General features: G+C 38.0%; 1 protein-coding gene across 3 annotated transcripts; it reads left to right on the top strand.

The window, feature by feature from the left end:
• LOC104777719 (uncharacterized) lies at positions 1 to 26,773 on the top strand. 3 transcript variants are annotated; one of them, XM_087506782.1, is made up of 63 exons: positions 1 to 339; positions 818 to 899; positions 1,065 to 1,168; positions 1,832 to 1,927; positions 2,024 to 2,071; positions 2,205 to 2,255; positions 2,455 to 2,558; positions 2,671 to 2,788; positions 3,397 to 3,498; positions 3,613 to 3,810; positions 4,236 to 4,393; positions 4,593 to 4,751; positions 5,285 to 5,377; positions 5,526 to 5,880; positions 6,007 to 6,120; positions 6,838 to 6,933; positions 7,130 to 7,197; positions 7,416 to 7,536; positions 7,754 to 7,975; positions 8,064 to 8,291; positions 8,371 to 8,480; positions 8,627 to 8,723; positions 8,999 to 9,094; positions 9,176 to 9,310; positions 9,443 to 9,511; positions 9,973 to 10,455; positions 10,544 to 10,864; positions 11,057 to 11,188; positions 11,298 to 11,411; positions 11,535 to 11,719; positions 12,017 to 12,125; positions 12,211 to 12,354; positions 12,644 to 12,919; positions 13,015 to 13,686; positions 13,961 to 14,167; positions 14,426 to 14,529; positions 14,792 to 15,087; positions 15,228 to 15,312; positions 15,731 to 16,432; positions 16,529 to 16,847; positions 17,069 to 17,227; positions 17,308 to 17,471; positions 17,580 to 17,760; positions 17,838 to 18,107; positions 18,201 to 18,407; positions 18,693 to 18,747; positions 18,972 to 19,102; positions 19,201 to 20,139; positions 20,213 to 20,289; positions 20,681 to 21,119; positions 21,254 to 21,340; positions 21,756 to 21,911; positions 21,986 to 22,170; positions 22,474 to 23,013; positions 23,295 to 23,472; positions 23,563 to 23,705; positions 23,798 to 23,924; positions 24,350 to 24,571; positions 24,811 to 25,167; positions 25,331 to 25,489; positions 25,610 to 25,897; positions 26,047 to 26,252; positions 26,543 to 26,773. In XM_087506782.1, exons 1-62 carry the CDS (start codon positions 325 to 327, stop codon positions 26,185 to 26,187), a joined length of 12,393 nt encoding a protein of 4,130 aa, XP_087362908.1. In that variant the 5' UTR covers positions 1 to 324; the 3' UTR covers positions 26,188 to 26,252; positions 26,543 to 26,773. The 3 variants fall into 3 exon arrangements, with proteins under 3 accessions (XP_087362908.1, XP_087362910.1, XP_087362909.1); XM_087506783.1 differs by lacking the exons at positions 1 to 339; positions 818 to 899; positions 1,065 to 1,168; ... (7 more) ...; positions 4,236 to 4,393; positions 8,371 to 8,480 and having other exon boundaries at positions 4,729 to 4,751; XM_087506784.1 differs by lacking the exons at positions 16,529 to 16,847; positions 17,069 to 17,227; positions 17,308 to 17,471; ... (19 more) ...; positions 26,047 to 26,252; positions 26,543 to 26,773 and having other exon boundaries at positions 15,173 to 15,312; positions 15,731 to 15,915.
• Positions 26,774 to 26,775: the final 2 nt, after the last annotated feature.

Here is a 26,775-nt window from a genome sequence, read left to right as displayed (position 1 = left end):
GAGCTTAGGACCGGCACGTATATTACCTGAAAACTCATCCCTCTCTCTCTGAGTCCTTCTTCTTCATTTTCTCACAAACCGTCTCTCTCTCTCTCCTTCTCGAGTCTCTTGCTTCTTCTATCCTCTCTCCCTCTCTCTCTCGGTAGATCGATCTCTGGGATTTGAAGAACCTTTGTTCGATTTGGAATTTTGAGATCGTGCTTCCCTCTTTTTCATGTTGAGTCGGTTCGTTTCTCGGATCTCGATGATCCTCGATTTTCTCAATCAAACTTGAAACCTTTCCAATTTTTTTCCCATCTCCTAGCTTAATTTCTTTTCGCCGCCATGTTCGAAGCTCATGTAAGCCTTCCGTCTCATTCTTGTTATTTTTTTTTTTTTTTTTTGGGGATTTGCGACGAGTTTAGTTTTAGAAGTTATGATGCGTTTGGGTGTAAGTTCGGTGTTGTGATGCTGGGTGTGATTGATTAGCTTGACTCTTCGTATGGGAATGTGTTTGGAATTATCTATGGTTATGTACATGTCGATAGCGGAAATGGGGTTTTATTAGCTTCTGTGAGAGAAGTAATGGTAGTAGCTGTTACTGCTAGTAGTTGAATAGTGCATTAACAATTAGAATAGAAATGAGAGACTTTTGAAGGGACTTTCTAAGTTAGTGACTTGGATGGTTAATTGGATACTCTTTTGCAATTATAGTGATTATGTTGTGCAGGAAATCTTTGCTCTTAGGTCAGAGTTTGTTTTTCTAACTTGTTAATTAGTTTTGTGTCCACCTTAATTGATTGAATTGAGTATCTATTAATTGCGACTCGGTATTCAGGTACTGCATCTGCTTCGGAGGTATTTGGGTGAATATGTGCATGGACTCTCGACAGAGGCTCTGAGAATTAGTGTCTGGAAAGGTTGTTTTTTTTTTCTTTTATTTTTGGTTTAAATTTGTTATATAGATATCTAGGGCGTATTGAAAATTCTTGTGTGCAAAGACTGCTTATGATTTATGTAGAGATGTAATCCCTTGGCTGTCTAGTCAGTTGTTGTTTTTGATGTTGGGTTTTCTTGCTTTTTAGGTGATGTTGTTCTTAAAGATTTGAAATTAAAGGCAGCGGCTTTGAATTCACTGAAACTTCCGGTAGCTGTCAAATCCGGTTTTGTTGGAACCATCACTTTGAAGGTTGCTATTGTTTTTTTCTCTCTTGTTGGAAATTTTGATGATTTTCCTCCAGACCACTGTTCCTGTTCTGTACGCTTGACAGATAAAGCATGTTTCTTCTTTCTCAAATGTTTGCCTACTTGAGCTGTGGAGAAATTTATGTTGGATTGGTAATCCTTGCCATAGTTACTTGCAGCGTCTCACATACTAATCCTGATATATGTAAGGGTCATTTGGGGATTTCGAGAGAAGAAAAACATCTTAAGTGCTTACATAACCAGAACTGTTTTCATGTGTGATGCTCTCATTTAATGATGTAAAACGGAAGTGCTGGAAATCAATTTCAGTTTAGATTATAACGAACATGTTGGTGGTAACAGTGATCAGAGTGGAAAATTTTAGGTCACTGTTTATGACTTCTGAGGTACAAAGTTACATGTTTAGTTAGATAATGTGCTGACGTTAAAAATGAAATAGATATGCATATCATTCTATGTGTTGCATATATTGAAGCTTTTGATACGAAGTCAAATGTCATGGAGATTGCAAGTTGGCTGATACCCTCATTTCTGAACTTGGACTTCGATTTAGTGCAGCAAACGCTGCTTTTATCAGGAAACTCTTGTAATATGGCTAGGTATCGAATGTAAAATTTGAAAGTGGCTTATACAAACCTTTTTTCAGGTCCCTTGGAAAAGTTTGGGGAAAGAGCCAGTCATTGTTCTAATCGACCGTGTCTTCGTCCTTGCTTATCCTGCCCCTGATGACCGAACACTTAAGGTATTGTGTTGGAATTGTTAAGTATGTTTACTTGTCTCACTTTTAAGCTTTTTACTTTGGTTGGTACTGAATTTGCTTACACTAATTACATACTAGGAGGAAGACAGGGAAAAGCTTCTAGAAACCAAGCTTCAGCAGATTGAGGTACTTAATTTTTCTGGCTGATGCAGTTTCATGGATGCTTCTATATGTAATCGTTACATGAGACTTAGATTTTCATTTTCATCAACAAGATAAAGGTTGATGTTATTCTGAGTTATCATTCTCATGTGTATAGGAAGCAGAAACAGCAACTCTTGACGCAAGGGCAAAATCGAAGCTGGGAAGTGTATGTCTCTAAACTTGATAACTTAATTTTTTGTTATGTTTTAATTTTCTATTTAGGGGGTATTTCTAATCAGATTAGAGGATACCTTATAATCGTTTACGAAGGATATATGCAGACCTTGCTAACTACTAGATAACAAAACTCTCTTACGCTAAGCAATGTTATAACTTATAGCTCTTTTTTGGTTGGTTCTTTTCAGCCTCCACCAGGAAATTCATGGATAGGTTCGATTATTGCTACTATTATTGGTAATCTGAAAGTTTCCATCAGCAATGTACATATTAGATACGAGGATTCTACCAGGTTTGTGGCTGTTTTGCCTTTTTGTTTCTCTTTTCACTTTAAGTATCTTTGTTGTTGGTGTTTATTGGAGATGGCTTGATAGATTTTTTCTTATTTCAACTATATGCTCTAGTAATCCAGGGCACCCCTTTGCTGCGGGCATCACCTTGGCCAAGCTCGCAGCTGTTACAATGGATGAAGAAGGAAATGAGACCTTTGACACAAGTGGCGCTTTGGATAAACTTCGTAAGGTGAACTTTTGATTTCTTTCCTTTCTTTTCTCAATTGGCTGAAGTAGTTGAAAGTTGAGAAAAACATAGTGTTTCAAAGTATGTGTGTTTGGACTATAAACAGCTATGGTTTGACGTTTGAGTTCTCTTGCGGTTTATAATTGGAATACAAATCTAGTCTTCCCTTTCCTTAAAATATCTTCCGACTTCGAAGATAACTCATTTTGTGGTCTTTTTCATTTAAGTTCAAGGACTCTTCTCCCAGAGGTCTCAAATACAATAAAACATTGGTTGAGTTATAAAAGGATTTTTTTTGTTTTTTTTTTTTGTGTTTTTTTCCTGCCATAAAACTACATGGATAAAGTGACGTAGCAGTTTAAGAAACACTTCCAGGCTCTGATACCCTAATTTGTATTTTTGTTTGTCTTCAGTTAGTTATTGTTTCCCTTTTCTTTTGCTGTCTTCGTTTTGAATGCTAGTTATAGTTTAAGCTAATTCACGATATGCTGAGATTTCAACTGAAATGTAATTTGTTACGAGGTCTGTCGATGGAGTGTTATGAATGATGATGATGCGACTTATTGACTTGAATCAAATTTTTTTTTTGCTACACATGGTATCTGTAACAGTCATTGCAGCTTGAAAGACTTGCTCTGTATCATGATTCTAATAGCTTTCCCTGGGAAATAGAGAAGCAGTGGGATGATATTACTCCTGCAGAATGGGTTGAGGTTTGTTCATACATAATTTTTTCTTGGTGATTACGTTGTATTTTTGGCCTGGTTATTAGTCAAATGAAATGATTTTTTAGTGTTTTGTATATAAATTTGACTGCCTTCCTTCAGATGTTTGAAGATGGCATAAAGGCGCAGACGGAGCAAAAAATAAAGTCGAAATGGGCCTTAAATCGTCACTATTTATTGTCCCCTATCAATGGATCTCTTAAATATCACCGGTTAGGCAACCAGGAGAGAAATAATCCGGAGATTCCATTTGAAAGGGCATCAGTTATCCTTAATGATGTTAACGTGACTATCACAGAGGTACCACTTTCTGTACTTGATATAGTTGGTTTATTTTTTTTGGGGGATGTGTTCCCCATTTTTTTCTAGGTTTTCCTCATAAGTGTTTCGTTTTATATATAACACAAATGTTGCAAAGATCACAACAGTGGAAAACTACACTTACAGAACATTACAATATTGGATTATATAATCCCCTTTTCATCTGCTCAAAAGCAAACAGCCAAACATCTTCATAATCTTTAAGTTCTGCTTCAGACTTAGAGCCACAACCTTTTTTCCCAGAGTTAACAGTACCTTTTTCCTGTGGGTTCTGATATCTTTCTGTATTCCAGCTTCGTGAGACTCATTAGAGAATAATATTGCATCTGCTTAGCAAGTTCGTTTTTTCTTGAGGTGCTGGACTTAACTCTCTTGTATTTTTTCTTTGCCCTTTTTCTTAACAGGAGCAATATCATGATTGGATAAAGCTGGTTGAAGTTGTTTCCAGATACAAAACATATATAGAGATTTCACATTTAAGGCCCATGGTTCCTGTTTCAGAGGCTCCACGTTTGTGGTGGCGGTTTGCTGCTCAAGCTAGTTTGCAACAAAAGAGATTATGGTACATGTTTGTTTCATTTTACTCTCTCATGTATGATTTCAATGACATAATAGAAGATGAAACAGCATTTATTTGTCAGAGCTATTTGGTTTTTAGCCTGAATAGTTTTGAGCGTCTTCTGGTAATGTATGACTGCGCTTGATCTGTCGAATAATTTTCTAGTTTGATCTGATTTTTGCATTTATTTACCCCATTTCAGTTATCGATTTTCTTGGGATAGTATCCACCATCTTTGCCAGTTACGTCGGCGCTATATTCAGCTGTATGCCAATTTTCTGCAGCAGTCATCAAATGCTAATTACCCAGAGATGAGAGAAATCGAAAAGGACCTTGATTCCAAAGTGATTCTTTTATGGAGGTAATAATCATATGCCAACATTTTGATTAAAAGGCATGTGATTTCTTAACATGAAAATCCCACCCTGTGATGCATACCATTGGAATTCCATTCCGCTGACGCTTAATCTCTGGATTTATTTGAGAAGTTCACATGACCATGGTTAAGTATTTAAGTTTCTGTTATACTGAAGTAGATTCCACTCTGAAGAATCTGCCTTACATTTTCGTAGTGGTTAAGTTTGCTATTGCCTCTGTCGTAGTCGCAGGCTGTAGGTGCTATTAGGCTCGCTTCTATGTGCTGTTGTAGTTGTTTGGTACTGCCCTCTTATGATTGGCTGCGTCTGTAATTGTGTTCCAGTCTCTTCGTCAGTTATATAGTTGAGAACAATTAAAATGCTAGTTTAATCATACCACTTTGGCTCAGAAGAAGTTCAAGCTCTCCTATTCTTACTTTCCATTTTCATTATGATTCTCAAAGTCACTGTTCTGCCTATGTGCTTTATTCTCCTTTCGACTTATCTTATCGTGTATTATGTTGTATTGCCATCATAGGTTGCTTGCACATGCAAAGGTAGAATCTGTAAAGTCAAAAGAAGCAGCTGAGCAGAGAAAACTGAAAAAGGGTGGCTGGTTCTCATTCAAATGGTCAGTTGGGGTTTGCTGATTCTTTGTAAAGATATATGTCTTGCTTTTTTGGCTATTCAGTTTTTGTTTCCTGTCGTAGCCATGAATGCAAAATCACTGGTGGAAACCATTTAGTTTTCTGAATTTTGTGGCTACCATATCCATGCAGGCGGACAGAAGCTGAAGATGATCCTGACGTCGATAGTGTGGCTGATGGATCAAAATTGACGGAGGAAGGATTGACTAAAGAAGAGTGGAAGTCCATAAATAAGTTACTGAGTCATCAGCCAGATGAAGAGATGAGTTTGTATTCAGGAAAAGACATGCAGAATATGACTCACTTTCTTGTAACGGTATCAATTGGTCAAGGTGCGGCTAGGATTGTTGATATAAATCAGACTGAGGTGCTGTGTGGTAGGTTTGAGCAGCTCGATGTGACGACCAAGTTCAGATATCGAAGTACTCAGTGTGATGTATCACTGAGGTTCTATGGCTTATCTGCACCAGAAGGTTCCCTAGCGCAGGTTTGTTTTCAGTTTCCACCTTATTACCAGGGTCAACAATCTCTTGGATAATATTCTATATTCCTGCGTATAAAATGAAGTTTGACCCCCCCCCCCTCCCCTCTCTGTTTCATGCTGGCTTTGCAGAGTGTATCCAGTGAGAGAAAGACAAATGCCTTGATGGCTAGTTTTGTGAACGCACCTATTGGAGAGAACATTGATTGGAGGCTATCAGCCACAATATCCCCTTGTCATGCTACGGTAATCTCTTCATATATTGTATGCTCTTGAAACATGGACATATATCATCTGCCTAATAGTCGCATAACTGTAAGATATGTCCAGAGTATAGCAGCATATATCTAATATTTAGTTGGTGGTATTGAATAAAGTGCATGGATTCCTGAAAATTGGGGATTGTCAATTGTCATGGGGCCTTAGAAAGAGTTTTATGAATTTAAATCTCATGTATGCTGGTTGCTTCCCTTTTGGGAATTATGGAGGGAGTAGGTTTTTAAATTTTCTTGGAAATTAAGAATTTACTTGAAACTCCCATGGTCCTATGTTTTTTTTTTAAGTTCGGAATTCAGTTGTAAGTATGATGAAAGTTTAACCAACGACGAAATTTTTATTTTTACCAAATCCAGCTGCCACCAAGGGATTACTAACACTCCCTTCAGAACAGATAATTTGTTTTCTTTTCGGATTAGATAACTTGGTACTTGGGGATAGGAAGAGTTGTTTCTTCAATCTTGTCTAATTTTGACGCCAAAGATGTCTGAATTACGTACCCAATTTTTTTTATCTTTTATAATATTTGAGTTGACTTAGTTCGATGCTTTTATGTTATTTCTTTTTGTTCTGTCTTGGTATTTTTTTCCCATAATACTTCCACCTTGCCCCCTATTTTATTTGTTGTTTTGTCTTTCTACCTGGTACCACTGCCTTAAGTATATTGGAGGTTTTACTTATTTGCAGATCTGGACTGAAAGTTATGATCGTGTATTGGAGTTTGTGAAGCGAAGTAATGCAGTTAGCCCTACTGTTGCACTGGAAACTGCTGCTGTACTTCAGGTATTGGTATTAATGATCAGCAGCAATTTTCCCACTTCTACCCTATTTCTTACATATTTTTTTTTGCTTATTTATATTGTATTGGTGAAAATAAGACATGTATAATCCTTTTGAGGTTGATCATTCATTTTAATGTACGTTTATTTTCCTGCATACTTATCGGCTAATTTAATTTTATATTTACTGTTAATTTCAGATGAAACTAGAGGAAGTGACTCGACGGGCTCAAGAGCAACTTCAAATAGTATTGGAGGAGCAAAGCAGGTTAGAACAGTTAAACTGGACTTTATATGTCCTTCTTTTATCTTTGTCCATATGTTCAGAGTTGGACCTTTTGGTAGCCACTAAAGTGGAATGTGTGTTCCGTGGTACTATAGATTTTGTCTTCGTAATCTGTTGAAAATTAGATTAATTATTTAATCATTTTTCAAAGTAGCATAATTTTCACCGGCTCTCCTTATGTTTTGCCTTTGGTTTCTCAGATTTGCTCTCGACATTGATCTTGATGCTCCAAAGGTGAGAATTCCTTTGAGAGCTTCAGGATCGTCCAAGTGCAGTAGCCATTTCCTATTGGATTTTGGTAATTTCACGTTAACCACCATGGTAAGTTTCCAGACTAACTGCTGTTTCTGTAGTGGGGTGTCTTTTTCACTCTTAAAACTGTTGAACTTTTAGCTTCAGGTTACATACGTTGTAAAAAGTTTTTTTCTGCTTTGAATAAATATAACGTTCATTCAAAAAAAAAAAAAGTTTCCAGACTAGCCCTTCGAGTCTACCAGTGTTTCCTTTCTGTTTTCTTATATTTCTTGTACAATTGCAGGATACTCGGTCTGAGGAGCAAAGGCAAAACTTATATTCCCGGTTCTGCATTTCGGGAAGAGATATTGCTGCTTTCTTTACAGACTGTGGATCTGACAACCAAGGATGCAGTTTACTCATGGAAGATTTCACTAATCAGCCAATTTTGTCTCCCATTCTAGAGAAAGCGGACAATGTTTATTCCCTTATTGATAGGTGTGGAATGGCAGTTATTGTTGATCAGGTATTACCTTTGCGTTAATATATCATTTTAAGAGTCAATTGCTACAGTAAGGCATTTCTACTTGACACTGGTCTATTTCTTGTTAAAGATCAAAGTACCTCACCCAAGTTACCCATCCACTAGAATTTCCATCCAAGTGCCAAATATTGGTGTTCATTTCTCGCCAACAAGATATATGAGGATCATGCAATTATTCGACATCTTGTATGGTGCTATGAAAACCTACAGTCAAGCTCCTGTTGATCATATCCCAGATGGAATCCAACCTTGGAGTCCTGCAGATCTTGCTGGTGATGCTAGAATCTTAGTTTGGAAGGTATGCATTATGATATATATGTACTTTGCAAGCTTGGTTTATTTGTACTACCTTTGATTTTATAAATCTGATATATCAGGGAATTGGCAACTCTATTGCTACTTGGCAATCTTGTCGCCTTGTTCTATCTGGTTTATATCTGTATACATTGGAATCAGAGAAGTCACTTGATTATCAACGTTATTTATGGTTTGTGCTATTTTCTTTAACGTGCTTTCTCTCTCTTCTCTTTTTTTTTTCCTTTGTTCTTTTGTTTTTTCAAGCGCTCTTTTCTACTACAGAGACTTTTGCATATGTTACAAAACGACATTTAAAGTATAAACTTAAATGTGCAGCATGGCTGGTAGGCAAGTGTTCGAGGTTCCACCTGCAAATGTTGGTGGTTCCCCATACTGTCTTGCTGTCGGTATAAGGGGAACAGATCTTAAAAAGGTACGCTAAGCTGCTTTATTGTAATTGGATTCATATTAGAACTGAAAAATATGTAAGTTGTCCAGGGAATAAAATATACTCTCTTGGTAAATTGGTTATGCTTGCTAAATCTTGGAACGACTTCCTACCTGAACAAAAAGATGAATGATAGTGATATGATTCTCTGGATCATACTTCTATTGAAGTTGTTTCGATGTTATACTGGAGAAAAAGCCAGCTCGCATATATTGCTTTACAACCTTCTGTTTATCTGATAAATCTTATGCATTATTCAGGCCCTGGAATCTTCTAGCACTTGGATCATAGAATTTCAGGGGGAGGAGAAGGCAGCTTGGCTGAGAGGTTTGGTCCAAGCCACCTATCAAGCTTCTGTATGTCTATAAAATCTCCTCTCTTCTTTTCTCTAGGTTTTCTTAATGCATTGGTTTGGTTAATATCTTTTCCTTTTGTAGGCACCTCTGTCGGGGGATATACTTGGTCAAACGAGTGATGGTGACTTCCATGAACCTCAGACCAGGAATATGAAAGCTGCTGATCTAGTTATTACTGGTGCTTTGGTTGAGACGAATTTGTACTTGTATGGAAAGGTTAGCTGTTTCAACATATTTTTATATGCGGGCTATTTGCATGCCATGCCTTATTGATTAGGAACATTCATAGGTTCTGTGAAAGCAGCTCCTCGTTTTTACCTGACTTTATAAATTCTATATATCCCGCAGATAAAAGTTGAATGTGATGAGCAGGTTGAAGAGGTTCTGCTTCTTAAGGTTCTTGCTTCCGGAGGAAAGGTTTGTGTTTGTTGGACATTTCATTTCATTAAGTTTTGAGGTAGTGAGTTATATGCGTGTGTTTTGGGCCGTGGGTGCCAAGGAGAGAAGGGGAAAAGGAAAAGGCCTGCTGGTTGTGTGAAACTTAGACAATATAACCTCATGATATTAGGATTTTGGTTAACATTATATAATTTCATTAATCTTGCCTAAGCTGTTGATGATGAGATGGAAACTACCAATAGAGCCACAATATTGTTGACTAAGGATTAGTTAATGATAAATTTCTCAGCGGATTGTTTTCTAAATCATGTTGATATCTTAGGAGCCTCATCTTTCAAGTTTTCCTTTGCCTTTCGTCAACTTAGAGGGTTCCCCTTCCTGATATGCCTTGTTATTTTTTCTAAGCTGTTTTCATTTCCTTGTGTAAAATTTACACAAAAGACTAGTTTAATAGATGTAGAATTGTGTTTGCTTTGCAGGTGCACGTGATAAGTTCCGAGAGTGGTTTAACTGTTAGGACAAAGTTGCACTCTCTGAAAATCAAAGATGAACTTCAGCAGCAGCAGTCAGGAAGTGCTCAGTATTTGGCGTACTCTGTTCTGAAGAACGAAGACATTCAAGAATCATTAAAAACATGGGATTCTTTTGACAAGGAGATGCCTGTAGGACATGCAGATGATGAAGATGCCTACACTGATGCTTTGCCAGAGTTTCTGTCTCCTACAGAACCAGGTACTCCGGATATGGATATGATTCAATGCAGCATGATGATGGACTCCGATGAACATGTGGGACTTGAGGATGCTGAAGGAATAGTTCATGAAAAAGATACAACTCAGGGAAAAGTTCTTTGCGATGAGGTCTTCTATGAGGTGCAGGGTGGGGAATTTTCTGATTTTGTATCAGTTGTTTTCTTGACGAGGAGCTCCAGTTCCCACGATTATAATGGAATCGACACACAGGTATGTAATTTAAGACCATGGGAGGACATCTTAGTGCGGCAAATATTTCTTATCAGCTTTATTAAGTTCTGTTTGAAATCAATTTCAGATGAGCATTCGCATGTCAAAACTGGAGTTCTTTTGTAGCAGACCAACTTTAGTTGCTCTAATTGGTTTTGGATTTGACTTGAGCACGGCATCGTATATTGAAAATGCTAAAGACGCCAGCAATTCGGCATCTGAGAAATCTGATAGTGAGAAAGAGACAAATGATGAAAGTGGACGCATTGAAGGCTTACTTGGATATGGCAAGGACCGTGTTGTGTTTTACCTGAACATGAATGTTGATAATGTGACTGTGTTTCTTAACAAGGAGGATGGTTCTCAGCTTGCGATGTTTGTGCAGGAACGATTTGTGTTGGACATTAAGGTAAGATATATTGACCTAAGGCATCTTATTTGATGTATTTGATTTTGTTTTTTACTTTTCTCTTAATCTTTGCCCTATCCAGTAGTTAAACAAAACCAAATTTGTTCATGGCACTTTTGTAAAAAGTTAATTGTAGTTTAAATGTTTAATCATAGAGAATCAGCTTTGGCTAAATTTGTTTATTTTTTCAAGGTTCACCCGAGCTCTCTTTCGATAGAAGGGACTCTGGGAAATTTCAAACTCTGTGACAAGTCGTTGGAATCTGGAAACTGTTGGAGTTGGCTCTGTGACATACGTGATCCTGGTGTTGAGTCTCTCATCAAGGTATTGAATAGAATTTATAAAATTTTGACGGTTTTATTCCTGTTCCTGTGATAATGTTTGTTCTTGTTGGATGTGGTTGTCATTTGCTTAGTCTTGTTCTACTCTGCAGTTCAAATTCAGTTCCTACAGTGCTGGAGATGACGACTATGAAGGATATGATTATAGCTTAACTGGTAAACTATCGGCTGTTCGTATTGTATTCCTCTACAGATTTGTTCAAGAGGTAGCATGATCACTGAATCTTCCTCGTACCGAATTGATTTATAATGGAAACGAAGTTTATTCAAATGCTCATTTTTTTTGGACATCATTTTATTGTGGAACTACCCAATGAAATGGTTTTCAGGTCACAGCGTACTTCATGGGACTTGCCACTCCTCATACTGAAGAAGTCATTAAACTTGTTGACAAAGTTGGAGGATTTGAGTGGCTAATCCAGAAAGATGAAATGGATGGTGCTACTGCGCTGAAACTGGACCTTTCATTAGACACTCCAATAATTGTTGTCCCTAGAGATTCTCTTAGCAAAGAGTAAGTAATATTTTGTGGTAATTCCTAATATGTGCTATGCTAACAAATACTTATTAAGTTTAGGATGATACTTAAGTTTTCATGGCTCTCTAGTGCTTTTGACACCTTCTAGCTATATCATTATTGCTAGAAGGTTGCCATCAAAATAGATTACTTAACCTCCAGAAGGTACATTCAACTTGACTACTTTTGCATGAGGTCTGCAACATGTTACTATTTTTGCTGAACCTCCAGAAGGGTTACTTAACCTTTTCTCTCAATCTTGGTAAAATCTCAACACACTTCCATTTCCTGCAGTTACATTCAACTTGACCTTGGTCAGCTGGAGGTATCAAATGATATAAGTTGGCATGGGTGTCCGGAGAAAGACCCAAGTGCTGTACGTGTAGATGTTCTTCATGCGAAGGTACATATATATGGAACACTTGTATTTTGACGTGCGGAATGAACACTCTAGCCTGCTGATTGTTTCTATTGTTCTTTTTGTAAAGATTCTTGGCCTAAATATGTCAGTGGGCATAAATGGTTCAATTGGTAAACCAATGATACGTGAAGGCCAGGGACTGGACATCTTTGTCCGGCGCAGCCTAAGAGATGTTTTTAAAAAAGTCCCAACAGTTTCAGTTGAGGTTAAGGTACGAGTTTACTTATTCGCTATATTTTTGACGTACTTTATATTTGCTTTCGGTGTCAAGAACCTAGACTTTGAACAAAGTAAGTTTGTTTGCTGTTTTTGCCTCTTGTATAGCTAGACCATATATGACCATACTTATAAACCTTCTTATCTTATAAGGATTGCCTTACTATCTGAGACCAAAGATGGAATAAACACAATTTTATGTTAATCATTGTCTTCCAGGGAAGCTTGAACTTGGAATTGTAAATTATTTATATTAACTTATTTTCTCAATATATTCTGTGCAGATTGATTTCTTGCATGCTGTGATATCTGACAAAGAATATGATATTATTGTAAGTTGCACAACCATGAATTTGTTTGAGGAGCCAAAGCTACCTCCAGATTTCCGTGGCAGCAGTTCTGGTCCCAAAGCTAAAATGCGTCTACTGGCTGACAAAGTTAACTTGAATAGTCAGATGATAATGTCACGTACAGTTACCATACTGGCTGTTGATATCAATTATGCTCTTCTCGAGTTACGTAATAGTGTTAATGAAGAGTCACCATTAGCTCATGTTGCGGTACGTGCTTCTGAGCCTGATTCCTCTATATCCTTGTACATATTGTCCTCTAGGAACTATATCACATATCTAAGATACCAATCTGTGATTCACAGCTAGAAGGATTATGGGTATCCTACAGGATGACGTCACTATCTGAGACAGACTTGTATGTGTCAGTTCCTAAAGTTTCTGTTCTTGATATCCGTCCTAACACGAAGCCTGAAATGCGATTGATGCTCGGCTCATCAGTCGATGCTTCCAAGCAAGCTTCCTCTGGATCTTTTCCCTTTTCTTTGAATAAGGGAAGCTTTAAGCGAGTCAACTCTAGGGCTGATCTTGATTTTGACGCACCATGTTCAACAATGTTGCTGATGGATTATAGATGGCGAGCATCCTCTCAGTCATGTGTTTTGCGGGTTCAACAACCTCGTATCCTAGCTGTTCCTGACTTCCTTCTTGCGGTTGGTGAATTTTTTGTTCCAGCTTTGCGTGCAATAACAGGAAGAGACGAAACATTAGATCCAACAAATGATCCAATCACCCGAAGTCGTGGCATAATTCTCTCTGAGCCTCTTTATAAACAGACGGAAGATGTTGTGTACTTGTCCCCGTGTAGACAGTTAGTAGCAGACTCATTAGGCATTGATGAGTATACTTATGACGGATGCGGAAAGGTAGTATCTTTGAGTGAGCAAGGAGAGAAGAATTTAAACATAGGAAGATTAGAACCCATCATAATTGTTGGACATGGAAAGAGGTTGCGGTTCATCAATGTGAAAATTAAGGTGAGCTCTTCTCTTCTAATCAGTTTAATATTAAATTATATAATTGACAGATTCATTTGGCATGCTTAGAGTAAATTTCTATACATTTTCCAAGCGCTTATAGCGTGAAGAGGAGAAAGGAACTTTCTTGTTATAATCATTGCTCTACACTCGCCTTTTTCTAAAATTGGAGAAAGAACTTTCTTTTTCTAATCATTGCTCTACACTCGCCTTTTTCTAAAATTCGTGATTTATGCTAACTGTTTATTTTCTAAATTTTCATTCTATGTGACAGAATGGACCGCTTCTGAGCAAGTGCATTTACTTGAGTAACGATAGTAGCTGTTTATTTTCTCCGGAAGATGGTGTTGACATCTCAATGTTAGAAAACGCCTCATCAAATCTTGAGAATGTGCTTTGCCATGTGCACAAATCATCAGATGTTTCAGACGCTTGTCAATATGATTCGAAGTCTGGTCAGAGTTATACCTTTGAAGCTCAGGTATGTTTACTTGGAGATTTTGTTTTACTCACTGGTTTATTTAAGTTTTGAGTGCACTTTATAGTGGTTTTTCGTCTCTTTGTTTAATGGAAAATTAAAAATGATAACATTTGACTCATAACATTTGTTACATAGAGGTCACTTCCTCAACCTTCTCCAGAATCTACCACAAATTCTGGATACCAGGCTATCTGATTAATGGAACCAGAAATTCCTGTCTTGCTGTATTTGTTAAATTCATAGCTTGTTTTTGTGCAGGTTGTTTCTCCTGAGTTCACCTTCTTTGATGGTACTAAATCATCTCTGGATGACTCCACTGCTGTAGAAAAGCTTTTGCGAGTGAAATTGGATTTTAATTTTATGTAAGTGCAGCGTTCTCTATACCATAGTATCAGTGATTTAAGTCTGTCAACCCATTATCTCCGCAGACACTAATATGATTGCTTGATTACTATCTATATGACTGTATAAGGAAATGATTCTACTACTAGAGTAACCCCCATCTGACCTCCACTACATCCTGCTCATGACTTTGAAAACAAACTGTTTTCTTAACTAATTGCAGAAGTGGATCTTCAATTTACTGTTATGTTGTTGGATTTAATCTTGCTCTTCCTTCAACAGGTATGCCTCAAAAGAAAATGACATCTGGGTTCGAGCTTTGCTAAAGAACCTGGTGGTTGAAACTGGTTCTGGTCTTATCATTCTTGATCCAGTTGATATCTCCGGGGGATACACTTCTGTCAAAGAGAAAACAAATATGTCCTTAACCTCCACTGACATATACATGCACCTTTCTTTGAGTGCTCTTTCTCTCCTACTGAACCTGCAGAGCCAAGTAACTGGGGCTTTACAATCTGGAAATGCTATTCCTTTAGCTTCATGCACCAACTTCCACAGGATTTGGGTTTCACCGAAAGGTATGGCATCAGTAAGTTATGTGGCATGGTTTAACCTTAAAGCTGTTTGATTTTTTGGTCTAACCACATTGTCCATCTTTTTTAGCAAGTGTATCAGATATTTGCATTTTTGATTATTTCGTTTTGGGGATGATAAGCAGAAAATGGACCGAGGAACAACCTCACAATTTGGAGACCGCAGGCTCCTTCAAACTATGTCATATTGGGAGACTGTGTGACGTCAAGGTAATATATTAGTGGCTCATCTGGTTACATGTATATCTCGTTGTGATGTATCTTTTCATCAATATTTTTATCCCTACAACAAAGCTAACTATGGTTATAGTCCTTTTTTCTCGTCTACTATTCACAAAAAGTAAATTTTGAAGGTTAGAAAAACGTTATGTTTTATAATGACTATTTATTCAGACTTATAAATAGCATTGAGCTATGTCTATTAAATTCATATGAAACCATTTCCGTATCAAAAATAAGCAAGCTCTTATTATATTGGAGTTGTTTGGTTAACGGGTAGTTGGGTGTAACATGTTGGTGCCAGTGCTTACAACTGTTGAACAAGAGTTTGGTCCAGTGTACATATGTTTGCTTCTTCTGGAAGTTAATCTACATTATATCATTAATTCCCTTAAAATTTTCCTTACAGGGCAATTCCTCCTACACAAGCTGTAATGGCAGTAAGTAATACATACGGGCGTGTGAGGAAGCCAATTGGGTTTAATTGTATTGGCCTGTTCTCTGTTATTCAAGGTTTAGAAGGGGCTAATGTTCCACATTCCCGTGATAGCAATGAGTGTTCCCTCTGGATGCCTGTAGCTCCTGCAGGATACACTGCTATGGGTTGTGTTGCAAATTTAGGAAGTGAGCCACCAGCTGATCACATTGTTTATTGTCTGAGGTCTGACCTTGTATCTTCCAGCAGTTTCTCTGAGTGCATATACACTGTGCCCTCCAGTTCATTATTTGAGTCTGGATTGAGCATGTGGCGTGCTGATAATGTTCTTGGATCATTCTATGCTCACACTTCAACTGCAGAACCTTCTAGACAATATAGCCCTGGCCTCAGTCATTGTCTTCTTTGGAATCCCCTTCAGTCGAAGACATCTCCATTATCTGACCAATCATCGACAAGTGGATCTCAGAGCGAGCAAACAAGCGACCAGACTGGAAGTTCATCGGGATGGGACATTCTCAGGTCAATTTCTAAGGCAACTAGTTATCATGTTTCAACGCCTAACTTTGAGAGAATCTGGTGGGACAAGGGTGGTGATCTTCGTAGACCTGTCTCAATATGGAGGCCTGTACCACGTCCTGGATTTGCAATATTGGGTGATAGCATAACTGAAGGGTTAGTAAATATTTAACCTTTACTTTCTATATTAGCTACTGTGAAGGGACTGTTTTGTTATACAAATGTTGTAACCTTGAGTCCTTCTTCTCTTAGATTGGAGCCACCTGCACTTGGTATACTCTTCAAAGCAGATGACTCTGAGATTGCTGCAAAACCTGTGCAGTTCACTAAAGTCGCACATATTGTGGGGAAAGGTTTTGATGAAGTTTTTTGCTGGTTTCCTGTTGCACCTCCTGGTTATGTTTCTCTAGGATGTGTTCTCTCTAAATTTGATGAGGCCCCACGTGTGGATTCGTTTTGTTGTCCACGGATTGATCTTGTTAACCAGGCCAACATATATGAAGCCTCTGTCACGAGATCTTCAAGTTCAAAGTCTTCTCAATGCTGGAGCATTTGGAAAGTTGACAATCAGGTTGGCCGACCCATTTAATTTAGGATGCTGTGTCTCTTTTCTTTGAAGGCTCCCCCTTTATAATTTAACCGTGAAATTGCTACCATCCATTTTTAGTTAGCTCTAACTACCCACATAGTGAAATTCTCAGTGTCAGTATAAAGGATTTTTCCCTCGTGTTCGACTATAACAGGAACCCCTGAATCTTTTCCTATACTGATAACGGCTGATACCTTGTGTAGGCATGCACTTTTCTTGCGCGTGCTGATCTTAAAAGGCCTCCAAGTCGGTTGGCTTTCGCTGTTGGAGAATCGGTGAAGCCGAAGACACAGGATAATGTAAATGCGGAAATTAAGCTGAGATGCTTCTCCATGACACTTCTAGATGGTTTACATGGAATGGTATGTTATATGGTCAAAGTTATTAGCCAATTTTTTGGAATCCAGTGTTTACATCTTGATCCTATTCTGAATTCTTCCAGATGACTCCTCTCTTTGACACAACTGTCACCAATATCAAACTAGCAACTCATGGTCGTCCTGAGGCCATGAATGCAGTACTCATTTCATCAATCGCTGCTTCAACATTTAACCCGCAGTTGGAAGCCTGGGAGCCGCTTATAGAGCCATTTGATGGAATATTCAAGTAAACACAGTTATTTGTTTTATTTATGATGTGACTTAACTGGAAATAAAACTGCATTTAGTTATAGTATTTCGAATAATATTTTGATTGCTCACTTTCACTTTGTAGGATGGAAACATATGATACTGCTTTGAACCAATCATCAAAGCCAGGAAAACGACTGCGAATTGCTGCTACTAACATTTTGAACATAAATGTTAGTGCTGCAAACCTTGAAACTCTTGGCGATGCTGTTGTGTCCTGGAGAAGGCAATTAGAACTTGAAGAAAGAGCGGCCAAAATGAAAGAAGTGAAGTATTCTTTATTCTATTTTTGTGTAAGTATAAGTTTACATAATTTCCTACTTACTAATCTCTCGTGGTACAGGAATCCGCCGTCTCTCGTGAGAGTGGGGTTCTTTCAGCTTTTTCAGCTCTTGACGAAGATGATTTTCAGACCATTGTGGTAGAGAATAAACTCGGCCGTGACATATATCTGAAAAAGTTGGAGGAGAACTCAGATGTAGTTGTAAAATTGTGTCACGACGAAAACACTTCTGTCTGGGTTCCACCGCCAAGGTTCTCCAATAGGTTAAATGTTGCAGACAGCTCTAGAGAAGCACGCAATTACATGACTGTACAGATTCTTGAGGCTAAGGTTTCTATACAAGTATTTTAACATCATTTGAAATATTTACAGTGGCCTGTTAGAAATTTTTATGGTTAAGATGGCACTTCCTTTGTTTTGCAGGGTTTACATATCATAGATGATGGTAATAGTCACAATTTCTTTTGCACCCTACGTCTCGTTGTTGATAGTCAGGGTGCAGAACCACAAAAACTTTTTCCTCAAAGTGCTAGGACAAAGTGCGTGAAGCCTTCAACTACAATTGTCAACGACTTGATGGAGTGCACTTCCAAGTGGAATGAACTTTTTATTTTTGAAATTCCTAGGAAGGTAGTACATAAGGACCTGTTTATATTATTATGCTTACTTTGTTCATATTCTCTATTCCTTCAAATATGCGGTGTACATAAGTGATTAAGCCTAGAATTAGCATTGAATCTGAATCGTATATCAAGCCTAGTTACTTTCCCAGTATTCATTTTGATTTAGATGGTTAGTGGTACAAGTTAGATTGGTATGTCTGTCTACAATATGCCTTTTTAATCTGGAAACAGTTGTCATGATTTTGGAGTTTATCTTACATGACTAGCTGTTTTTTTCATTTGATTGTTATAGGGATTGGCCAGGTTGGAGGTGGAGGTAACAAACCTTGCTGCGAAAGCTGGAAAAGGTTCCATCCTATTATTTCTTAGATCTTTTTTCTTTGACCTGTTCAACTATCCTCTACGTGTGTGTGGTTTTTTTCTTTTTGAGACTGAATTTGCATTGTTTATTTTTCGGTGAGTCCTTGGATTGTCCACACCAGATAGATGAATAAAATATAACTGGACATGTGTTCAAGAGTTCTATAGTCGAGATTGTACAAGTGTTGATAGTTAGCTGTTGATAATGCAGGGGAGGTCGTCGGGTCGCTTTCGTTTCCTGTTGGACATGGGGAGAGTACGCTTAGAAAGATAGCTTCAGTAAGGATGCTACATCATTCAAGTGATGCAGAGAATATAAGTTCCTATACCCTTCAGAGAAAGGTTAGTTGGTTTTCATTTATTCTAGGGTGTGTTTACATATATCTCATGCTTTTATAACATGTATTCTTAATTTTTACTATTTGATTCATGAAATAAAGAATGCTGAAGATAAACATGACAATGGGTGCTTGCTTATCTCAACATCTTACTTTGAGAAGACTACAATACCCAACACACTAAGAAATATAGAAAGTAAGGATTTTGTTGACGGAGACACTGGTTTCTGGATTGGAGTTCGCCCTGATGACTCATGGCATAGCGTTCGCTCGCTGCTTCCGCTTGGTATTGCTCCGAAATCCCTACAAAATGATTTTATTGCAATGGAGGTTTCTATGAGAAATGGAAGAAAGCACGCAACATTCAGATGTTTAGCTTCAGTTGTAAATGATTCAGATGTCAATTTAGAGATATCCATATCTTCTGATCAGAATGTCTCTTCGGGAGCAAGCAATCATAATGCATTGATTGCTGCAAGATCTTCATATGTTTTACCATGGGGATGTTTATCAAAGGATAATGAAAAGTGCCTCCATGTCCGACCAAGGGCTGAGAACCCTCATCATTCTTATGCATGGGGTTCGTGCATCGCGGTGAGTTCTGGTTGTGGAAAAGATCAACCATTTGTTGATCAAGGGTTTCTTACTCGGCAGAATACTGTCAAGCAAAGCAGCAGGGCATCTGCATTTTCTTTGAAATTAAACCAACTTGAGAAGAAGGATATGCTTTTCTGCTGCCAGCCTTCTACTGGGAGTAAACCATTATGGCTCAGTGTAGGAGCAGATGCGTCAGTTCTTCATACAGACCTCAATACACCTGTATATGATTGGAAAATTTCTATATGTTCTCCTTTGAAGCTAGAAAATAGACTTCCTTGTCCAGTCAAATTCACAGTGTGGGAAAAGACGAAAGAAGGCACATATCTTGAGAGACAACATGGTGTAGTATCATCAAGGAAGAGTGCGCACGTATATTCGGCAGATATTCAGAGACCTGTGTATCTTACGTTAGCTGTCCATGGTGGTTGGGCTTTGGAAAAGGTTGGCCACAATATTCTATAGTAGAAACTACGCACACATGAGAACATCACTGAGATTAATTTTTCTCTTGTAGGATCCTATTCCTATTTTAGATCTATCTTCAAGTGACAGCGTGTCATCCTTTTGGTTCGTCCATCAACAGAGCAAAAGGTTTGTAACTCTATTAACTCTTTTCTTTTTTCAGCTCTCATATTTTGAAATTGTTAATCCTTTATGTGTACTTATTACCCCAAATGTTTGATTATATACATTTGTATTGTTATGTTGAATAAATGCTTGTTAAAAAATGGGGTTAAGGTTATGGCTCTGACCATGGATGGTGGATAAAAAAATATTCATTGGTTGCAGTAATTATATTTCGTTTTGTATCTCTTTTCAGCTAAGCAGTATCCTAGGAAAATCTTGTCTGTAGTTGGATCTTATTGTTGATGGAACCTAGTGTGTTGAGAATTAACAAATGAAGATTTTCTTTCTTTTACATAACCTAATACCATATTCCATGAAATGAATATTGTTTGTAAACTCTTTTTTGGAGTTTCAGGAGATTGCGTGTAAGTATCGAACGTGATGTGGGAGAAACAGGGGCTGCACCAAAGACTATAAGGTTCTTTGTCCCATACTGGATTGCAAATGATTCGTATCTTCCTCTAGGCTATAGAGTAGTGGAGATTGAACCTTCAGAAAATGTGGAAGCTGGCTCTCCCTGTCTATCTAGGGCTTCCAAATCTTTTAAGAAAAATCCAGTTTTTTCGATGGAGAGGAGACAACAAAAGAAAAATGTCCGAGTGCTTGAGGTTATTGAGGATACTAGTCCAATGCCTAGTATGCTTTCTCCACAAGAATCTGCTGGCCGGAGTGGCGTTGTGCTGTTTCCGTCTCAGAAGGATTCTTATGTTTCCCCGCGAATTGGTATTGCTATTGCAGCTCGGGATTCTGATATTTACAGTACTGGAATTTCTCTTCTTGAGCTTGAGAAGAAGGTGACTAGCTAAAGCAGAAATGACTTACTTAAAACTAATGGCTGTGTTTTATTTCTTAAACAATTTCTGACTCATTTGTATATGAAAGATTTCCCTCCTAATCTCTCATTTATTAACCACAACTTCTGTTCCAGGAACGCATAGATGTAAAGGCATTCTGCAAAGACGCCTCATACTACATGCTCTCAGCAGTATTAAATATGACATCTGACAGAACAAAGGTTAGATATCACTGTCTTGAGATTTCAATTTTCTTATTGTTCTATCACATTTATGTACATTTTAACTGTCTGAGATCAAATGTGTGCTCTTGCATAGTGTTCTTGTTGGTGTTAATTTATGCTATTTGTCTGTGGAGTCCTCTACGGATTAGCTTGACATACAATACTATTTAGCCTCCGCTTAATCTCTCCTGTTTCTGTGAAAAGTATACATAGCGTTGCTATGTATTAGAAATTCGTGCTATATTATATCTAGATGATTTAGAGGCAGATCAATGCTTACTTGTAACCTTGCGTTTAGCTTTTTGTCTGGGTTAGAATATCTAGTTAAACTTGGTATTTTCTGACGCTCAGTTGACGAATTTACCATTAAATGACTATATATATATATATATATTTTTTTTTTTTTTCTCAGGTTATTCATCTCCAGCCACACACCTTATTCATCAACAGGGTGGGCATGAGCATCTGTATTCAACAGTGCGATTGTCAGACAGAAGAATGGATTAATCCTTCTGATCCTCCGAAACTTTTTGGATGGCAGTCTTCCACCCGGCTTGAGTTGCTGAAAGTATGTGAAATACCTTTATATTCTGTAACTTTTTTTAGTGATGATTAATAAGCTTACGCGATGTACATTTGTAGTTACGAGTGAAGGGATATAGATGGAGCACGCCATTCAGTGTCTTTAGCGAAGGCATAATGCGTGTCCCTGTTTCAAGAGAAGATGGGACTGATCAATTGCAGCTAAGAGTACAAGTCAGAAGCGGGACAAAGAACTCACGTTATGAAGTTATTTTCAGACCTAACTCTATCTCTGGCCCTTACAGGTAAAACATACATGCTTCAATTATCTGCCAGATGATATCTTTTGTCTGATGTCACTGTACTGTCTTTGCTAGGATTTATGTAGATGGTAATTTTTTCAACTGGTAGATCATTTTTGCACTTATGATTAATAAAATTGCTGCCACATGTGTTCCTCCGAAAACTGGAAACTTGTCCGAGGAAAAAATTGCATGAATTCATTTATGCTGATTCCAAAAGTGTATACTCTCTCGTATAATATTGTCTTTTCACTACTATATCTGACTATGTTTTGTATCCTCTAAAATGTGAATCAACTCTCCTAGGATCGAGAACCGTTCCATGTTTCTTCCTATTCGCTATCGCCAAGTGGATGGTGTCAACGAGTCTTGGCAATTTGTTCCTCCTAACGCGGCTGCTTCGTTTTATTGGGAAGATCTTGGTAGACGACATCTATTTGAACTCCTTGTTGATGGAAACGATCCTTCTAAATCAGAAAAATACGATATTGATAAGATAGGTGATCATCCACCACGAAGTGAGAATGGACCTACCAGACCCATACGAGTTACTATCTTAAAGGAGGACAAAAGGAATATTGTCAGGATCAGTGACTGGATGCCAGCAATTGAGCCTACTTCAAGCATAAGCAGAAGACTTCCAGCATCATCTCTGTCAGAATTATCTGGAAATGAGTCTCAGCAGTCTCATCTTTTAGCTTCGGAAGATTCTGAGTTTCATGTGATTGTTGAGCTTGCTGAACTTGGAATCTCTGTAATCGATCATGCTCCTGAGGAAATACTGTACATGTCAGTGCAAAACCTCTTTGTGGCATATTCAACCGGCTTGGGCTCTGGACTTAGCAGGTGAGTTTATCATTTTCTTTAGGAGTAGCTCTATTTTACAAATGTAAGATTGACACCAATTCAGCTATTCTGAAATGACCATAATGATTTTCGATGAATGTGGCTGCCGTCTCTATGCATTCAGGGGTTAGTATATCTAGGATGCAGAAAAGGATTTGCTTGAGATCTCCAACGAAAAATATTTGCTAAGATCATGAATTGCCATTCACGCTTATCAGAGTCTGTTGGCTGTTATACAAACAAGGCACACTGGGCTTTAGCTAACGCTAATTGTTTTCCAGGTTCAAACTAAGGATGCAAGGAATACAAGTTGATAACCAATTGCCATTGGCTCCAATGCCAGTTCTGTTCAGACCACAGAGAACTGGAGACAAAGCTGATTACATTCTGAAGTTTTCTGTTACTTTGCAATCAAATGCTGGTCTCGATCTCCGTGCCTACCCGTATATAGGTTTCCAAGTAAGTTTATACAGTATCCGTTTTCAACCTAAACAATTCTTTTATTGCATTTAAAATTTTTGTTCACATTGTTATGTCTCTTTGTAATAGGGACGTGAAAATACTGCCTTTCTGGTAAACATTCATGAACCTATTATCTGGCGCATTCATGAGATGATCCAGCAAGCCAACTTGAGTAGACTATCCGATTCAAAGTCGACGGCTGTATCAGTTGATCCATTCATTCAGATCGGGTATGTAAAGGGTTTTCTTTATATATATGCTGTTTACGGAATGAATATTTCATTCACAAGACTTACCTTTAGTTACACCATCCAATATGCAGAGTTCTTAACATCTCGGAAGTTAAATTTAAAGTATCCATGGCCATGTCCCCCAGTCAAAGGCCAAGGGGAGTGCTTGGATTTTGGTCATCCCTGATGACTGCTCTTGGGAATACAGAAAACATGCCAGTAAGTGTTCCAGAGTAATTCATTTGTGGGAAAACTAACCAGCAATAAGGATTTTTGTGTAGCACACGAATAGCCTATTAAGATACCAATGAACAAAAATTGGCCTACTAATGCATAGGTTGATAGAGGATAGTTCAGGGTTTTTTTTTTCCCAACACCTCTCTGGATAACTACAAGTTTCTTGTAGCTAAAGGGAAAATTAAATACCATCATTATGCACCATTTGGCCAACATTCAGTAATTGGTTTATGTCCATCAATTTGTTTTTACTTGGTAGGATCACCAATTATAGTCGGCAGGTGTGGTAGTTTTTAGAATTTGAAATGTCAGTAATTGTAGTTGTACTGCTTGCTACACTTTTATTCCAGCCTAGCTGAATGTTCATATATTTTTCTTTTTCTAATTATCTTATTATCCTCAAACAGGTACGCATAAGTGAGAGATTTAATGAGAACATATCCATGCGCCAAAGTACTATGATCAATAATGCTATTAGGAACGTAAAGAAAGATCTCCTTGGCCAGCCTCTTCAGTTGCTTTCAGGTGTTGATATTCTTGGCAATGCAAGCAGCGCACTTGGACATATGAGTCAGGGCATAGCTGCATTATCAATGGACAAAAAATTCATACAAAGTCGTCAGAGACAGGTTTCTTCCTGGCTTTGTTTTTTTCTCCTTGTGCATGTTGCTGTTTCCTGTTGATACAACATAATAAGACAAGTTTCCTTCCATCGGTTCACCTAAAATATAGAAAAATATCCTCTTAACACTCAAATGTTTCCATGGCTTCTGATACTAAACGAAAGTATGGGCTTGCACAGTTTTTCTTTCTTGCGTTACATTTGCTCCATTTACACGCTCATATGTTTCTTTTTCACATTTGGTAGGAGAACAAAGGTGTTGAGGACTTTGGCGATATTATCAGAGAAGGAGGTGGAGCTTTTGCGAAAGGCCTGTTTAGAGGAGTCACAGGCATATTGACGAAGCCTCTTGAAGGTGCAAAGTCTTCAGGTGTCGAAGGCTTTGTCTCTGGTTTTGGGAAAGGAATCATTGGTGCTGCTGCCCAACCTGTGAGCGGAGTTCTGGATCTTCTGTCAAAGACCACCGAAGGTGCAAATGCCATGAGGATGAAGATAGCAGCTGCCATAACTTCAGATGAACAACTGCTTCGTCGGAGACTTCCAAGAGCTGTTGGTGCTGATAGCTTACTTCGTCCTTACAATGAATACAGAGCACAGGGACAGGTACAAGTCTTGCTCATAAATCTGTTTAAACATGTATTACTTGCACTAGTCGTTTCTCTTTCAGTTAGCTGATGAGGAATGGATATATTGGTGCTGATAATATATTGGTTTGTAACTGATTATTCTTTGGCAAATTCAATTCTCTAATATTTTGTGTTTGCAGGTCATATTGCAGTTGGCAGAATCTGGATCATTCCTGGGGCAGGTTGATCTGTTTAAAGTACGTGGGAAGTTTGCACTAACAGATGCCTATGAAAGTCATTTCATTCTACCAAAGGGAAAAGTTCTGATGATCACACATAGAAGAGTGATATTGCTACAAGTGAGTTAGACAATACCTCCTTTCTCTCTATATACGCATAAGGTTTAACTGGTATAGTGTTTGTCTTCTGTATCTATCCAAGAAATACTCTTGACAGTTGCGAACTTTTAATGTTTCTAGCAACCCTCCAACATAATGGGTCAAAGGAAATTTATCCCGGCCAAAGATGCGTGTTCTATACAGTGGGACATTCTATGGAATGATCTGGGAACCATGGAGCTGACTGACGGGAAAAAAGACCAACCTAACTCTCCACCCTCGCGGCTTATTCTTTATCTGAAAGCAAAGCCATATGATTCGAAGGAACAAGTCCGTGTTGTAAAGTGCAGCCCCAACACCAAACAGGCCTTTGATGTTTACTCAGCCATCGATCAAGCCATTAACTTGTACGGGGAGGATGCTTTAAAGGTGAGAAGAGCTTTTTTTCACTTTTAACTACGATAACGCCATTCCTTTTAGTAATTGACATGTTATTAGTGATATTACAGCGACAGAAATGATAATGCCAAAGAAGGAACCAAATTAAGATTATGTTTTAATTATTGTATTCGTTTTAGGGAATGGTGAAAAACAAAGTGACAAGGCCATATTCCCCAATGTCTGAGAGTTCTTGGGCTGAAGGGGCATCTCAACAAATGCCAGCTTCAGTTACACCATATTCAACCTTTGGCACAAGCCCTTCTTCAAGCTCAAGTTAAAGCTCGTAGAAGCTGTCAGAATCTTTGAGCTCTCTCACCTTCCAATCTCCCCTCTGGCCTCCCCGGTAAAGACGTTTTCCTCTTCTCCATTTGCTTGAACAATGCTTTGTTTCTTTATTTCTTTTAGCTTATAACCAACTGCAATTTGTATCTAAACGCAACTGGTTAACGTTTAATGGCACGTTGGTGTTTTGCATTCTCTTGACCATAACAAAAACACAAATATCAGTTATTGTTTTGGTACAAGCTCTAGTTTCATGGTTTAGCATCTAGCGTTTGCTTTCGAATGTCATTACGAAAAATCGGGAGTGGTAGCATTTGCGCTGATATCTAATGGACATGCTTTTGTTCTCAGGTGGGCGAGATGAAAAACACAGCTTTGGCGGAAAAAGGACATTTCATTTTGTTCAGATTTTTCTGGTGTAGGATTTTGGTAATCATATCGTAGAAAATATTTAAGTGTGTATATATGATAAACGTCTGCAGATCTGTGCTGGTACTGTACAGACTTGTCCAACACTAGACTCGTGTATCACATCAGATGTATACGGGGCTTACCTTATATAATTTTATTTATTTTTTTACATA

This window comes from Camelina sativa, chromosome 3 (genome assembly GCF_030686135.1).
Source record: "Camelina sativa cultivar CO46 ecotype springtype chromosome 3, ASM3068613v1".
Classification (NCBI taxonomy): Eukaryota; Viridiplantae; Streptophyta; class Magnoliopsida; order Brassicales; family Brassicaceae; genus Camelina; species Camelina sativa.
The sequence above is the reverse complement of the archived record's forward strand: the minus strand, read 5'-3'. Positions and strand labels throughout refer to the sequence as shown.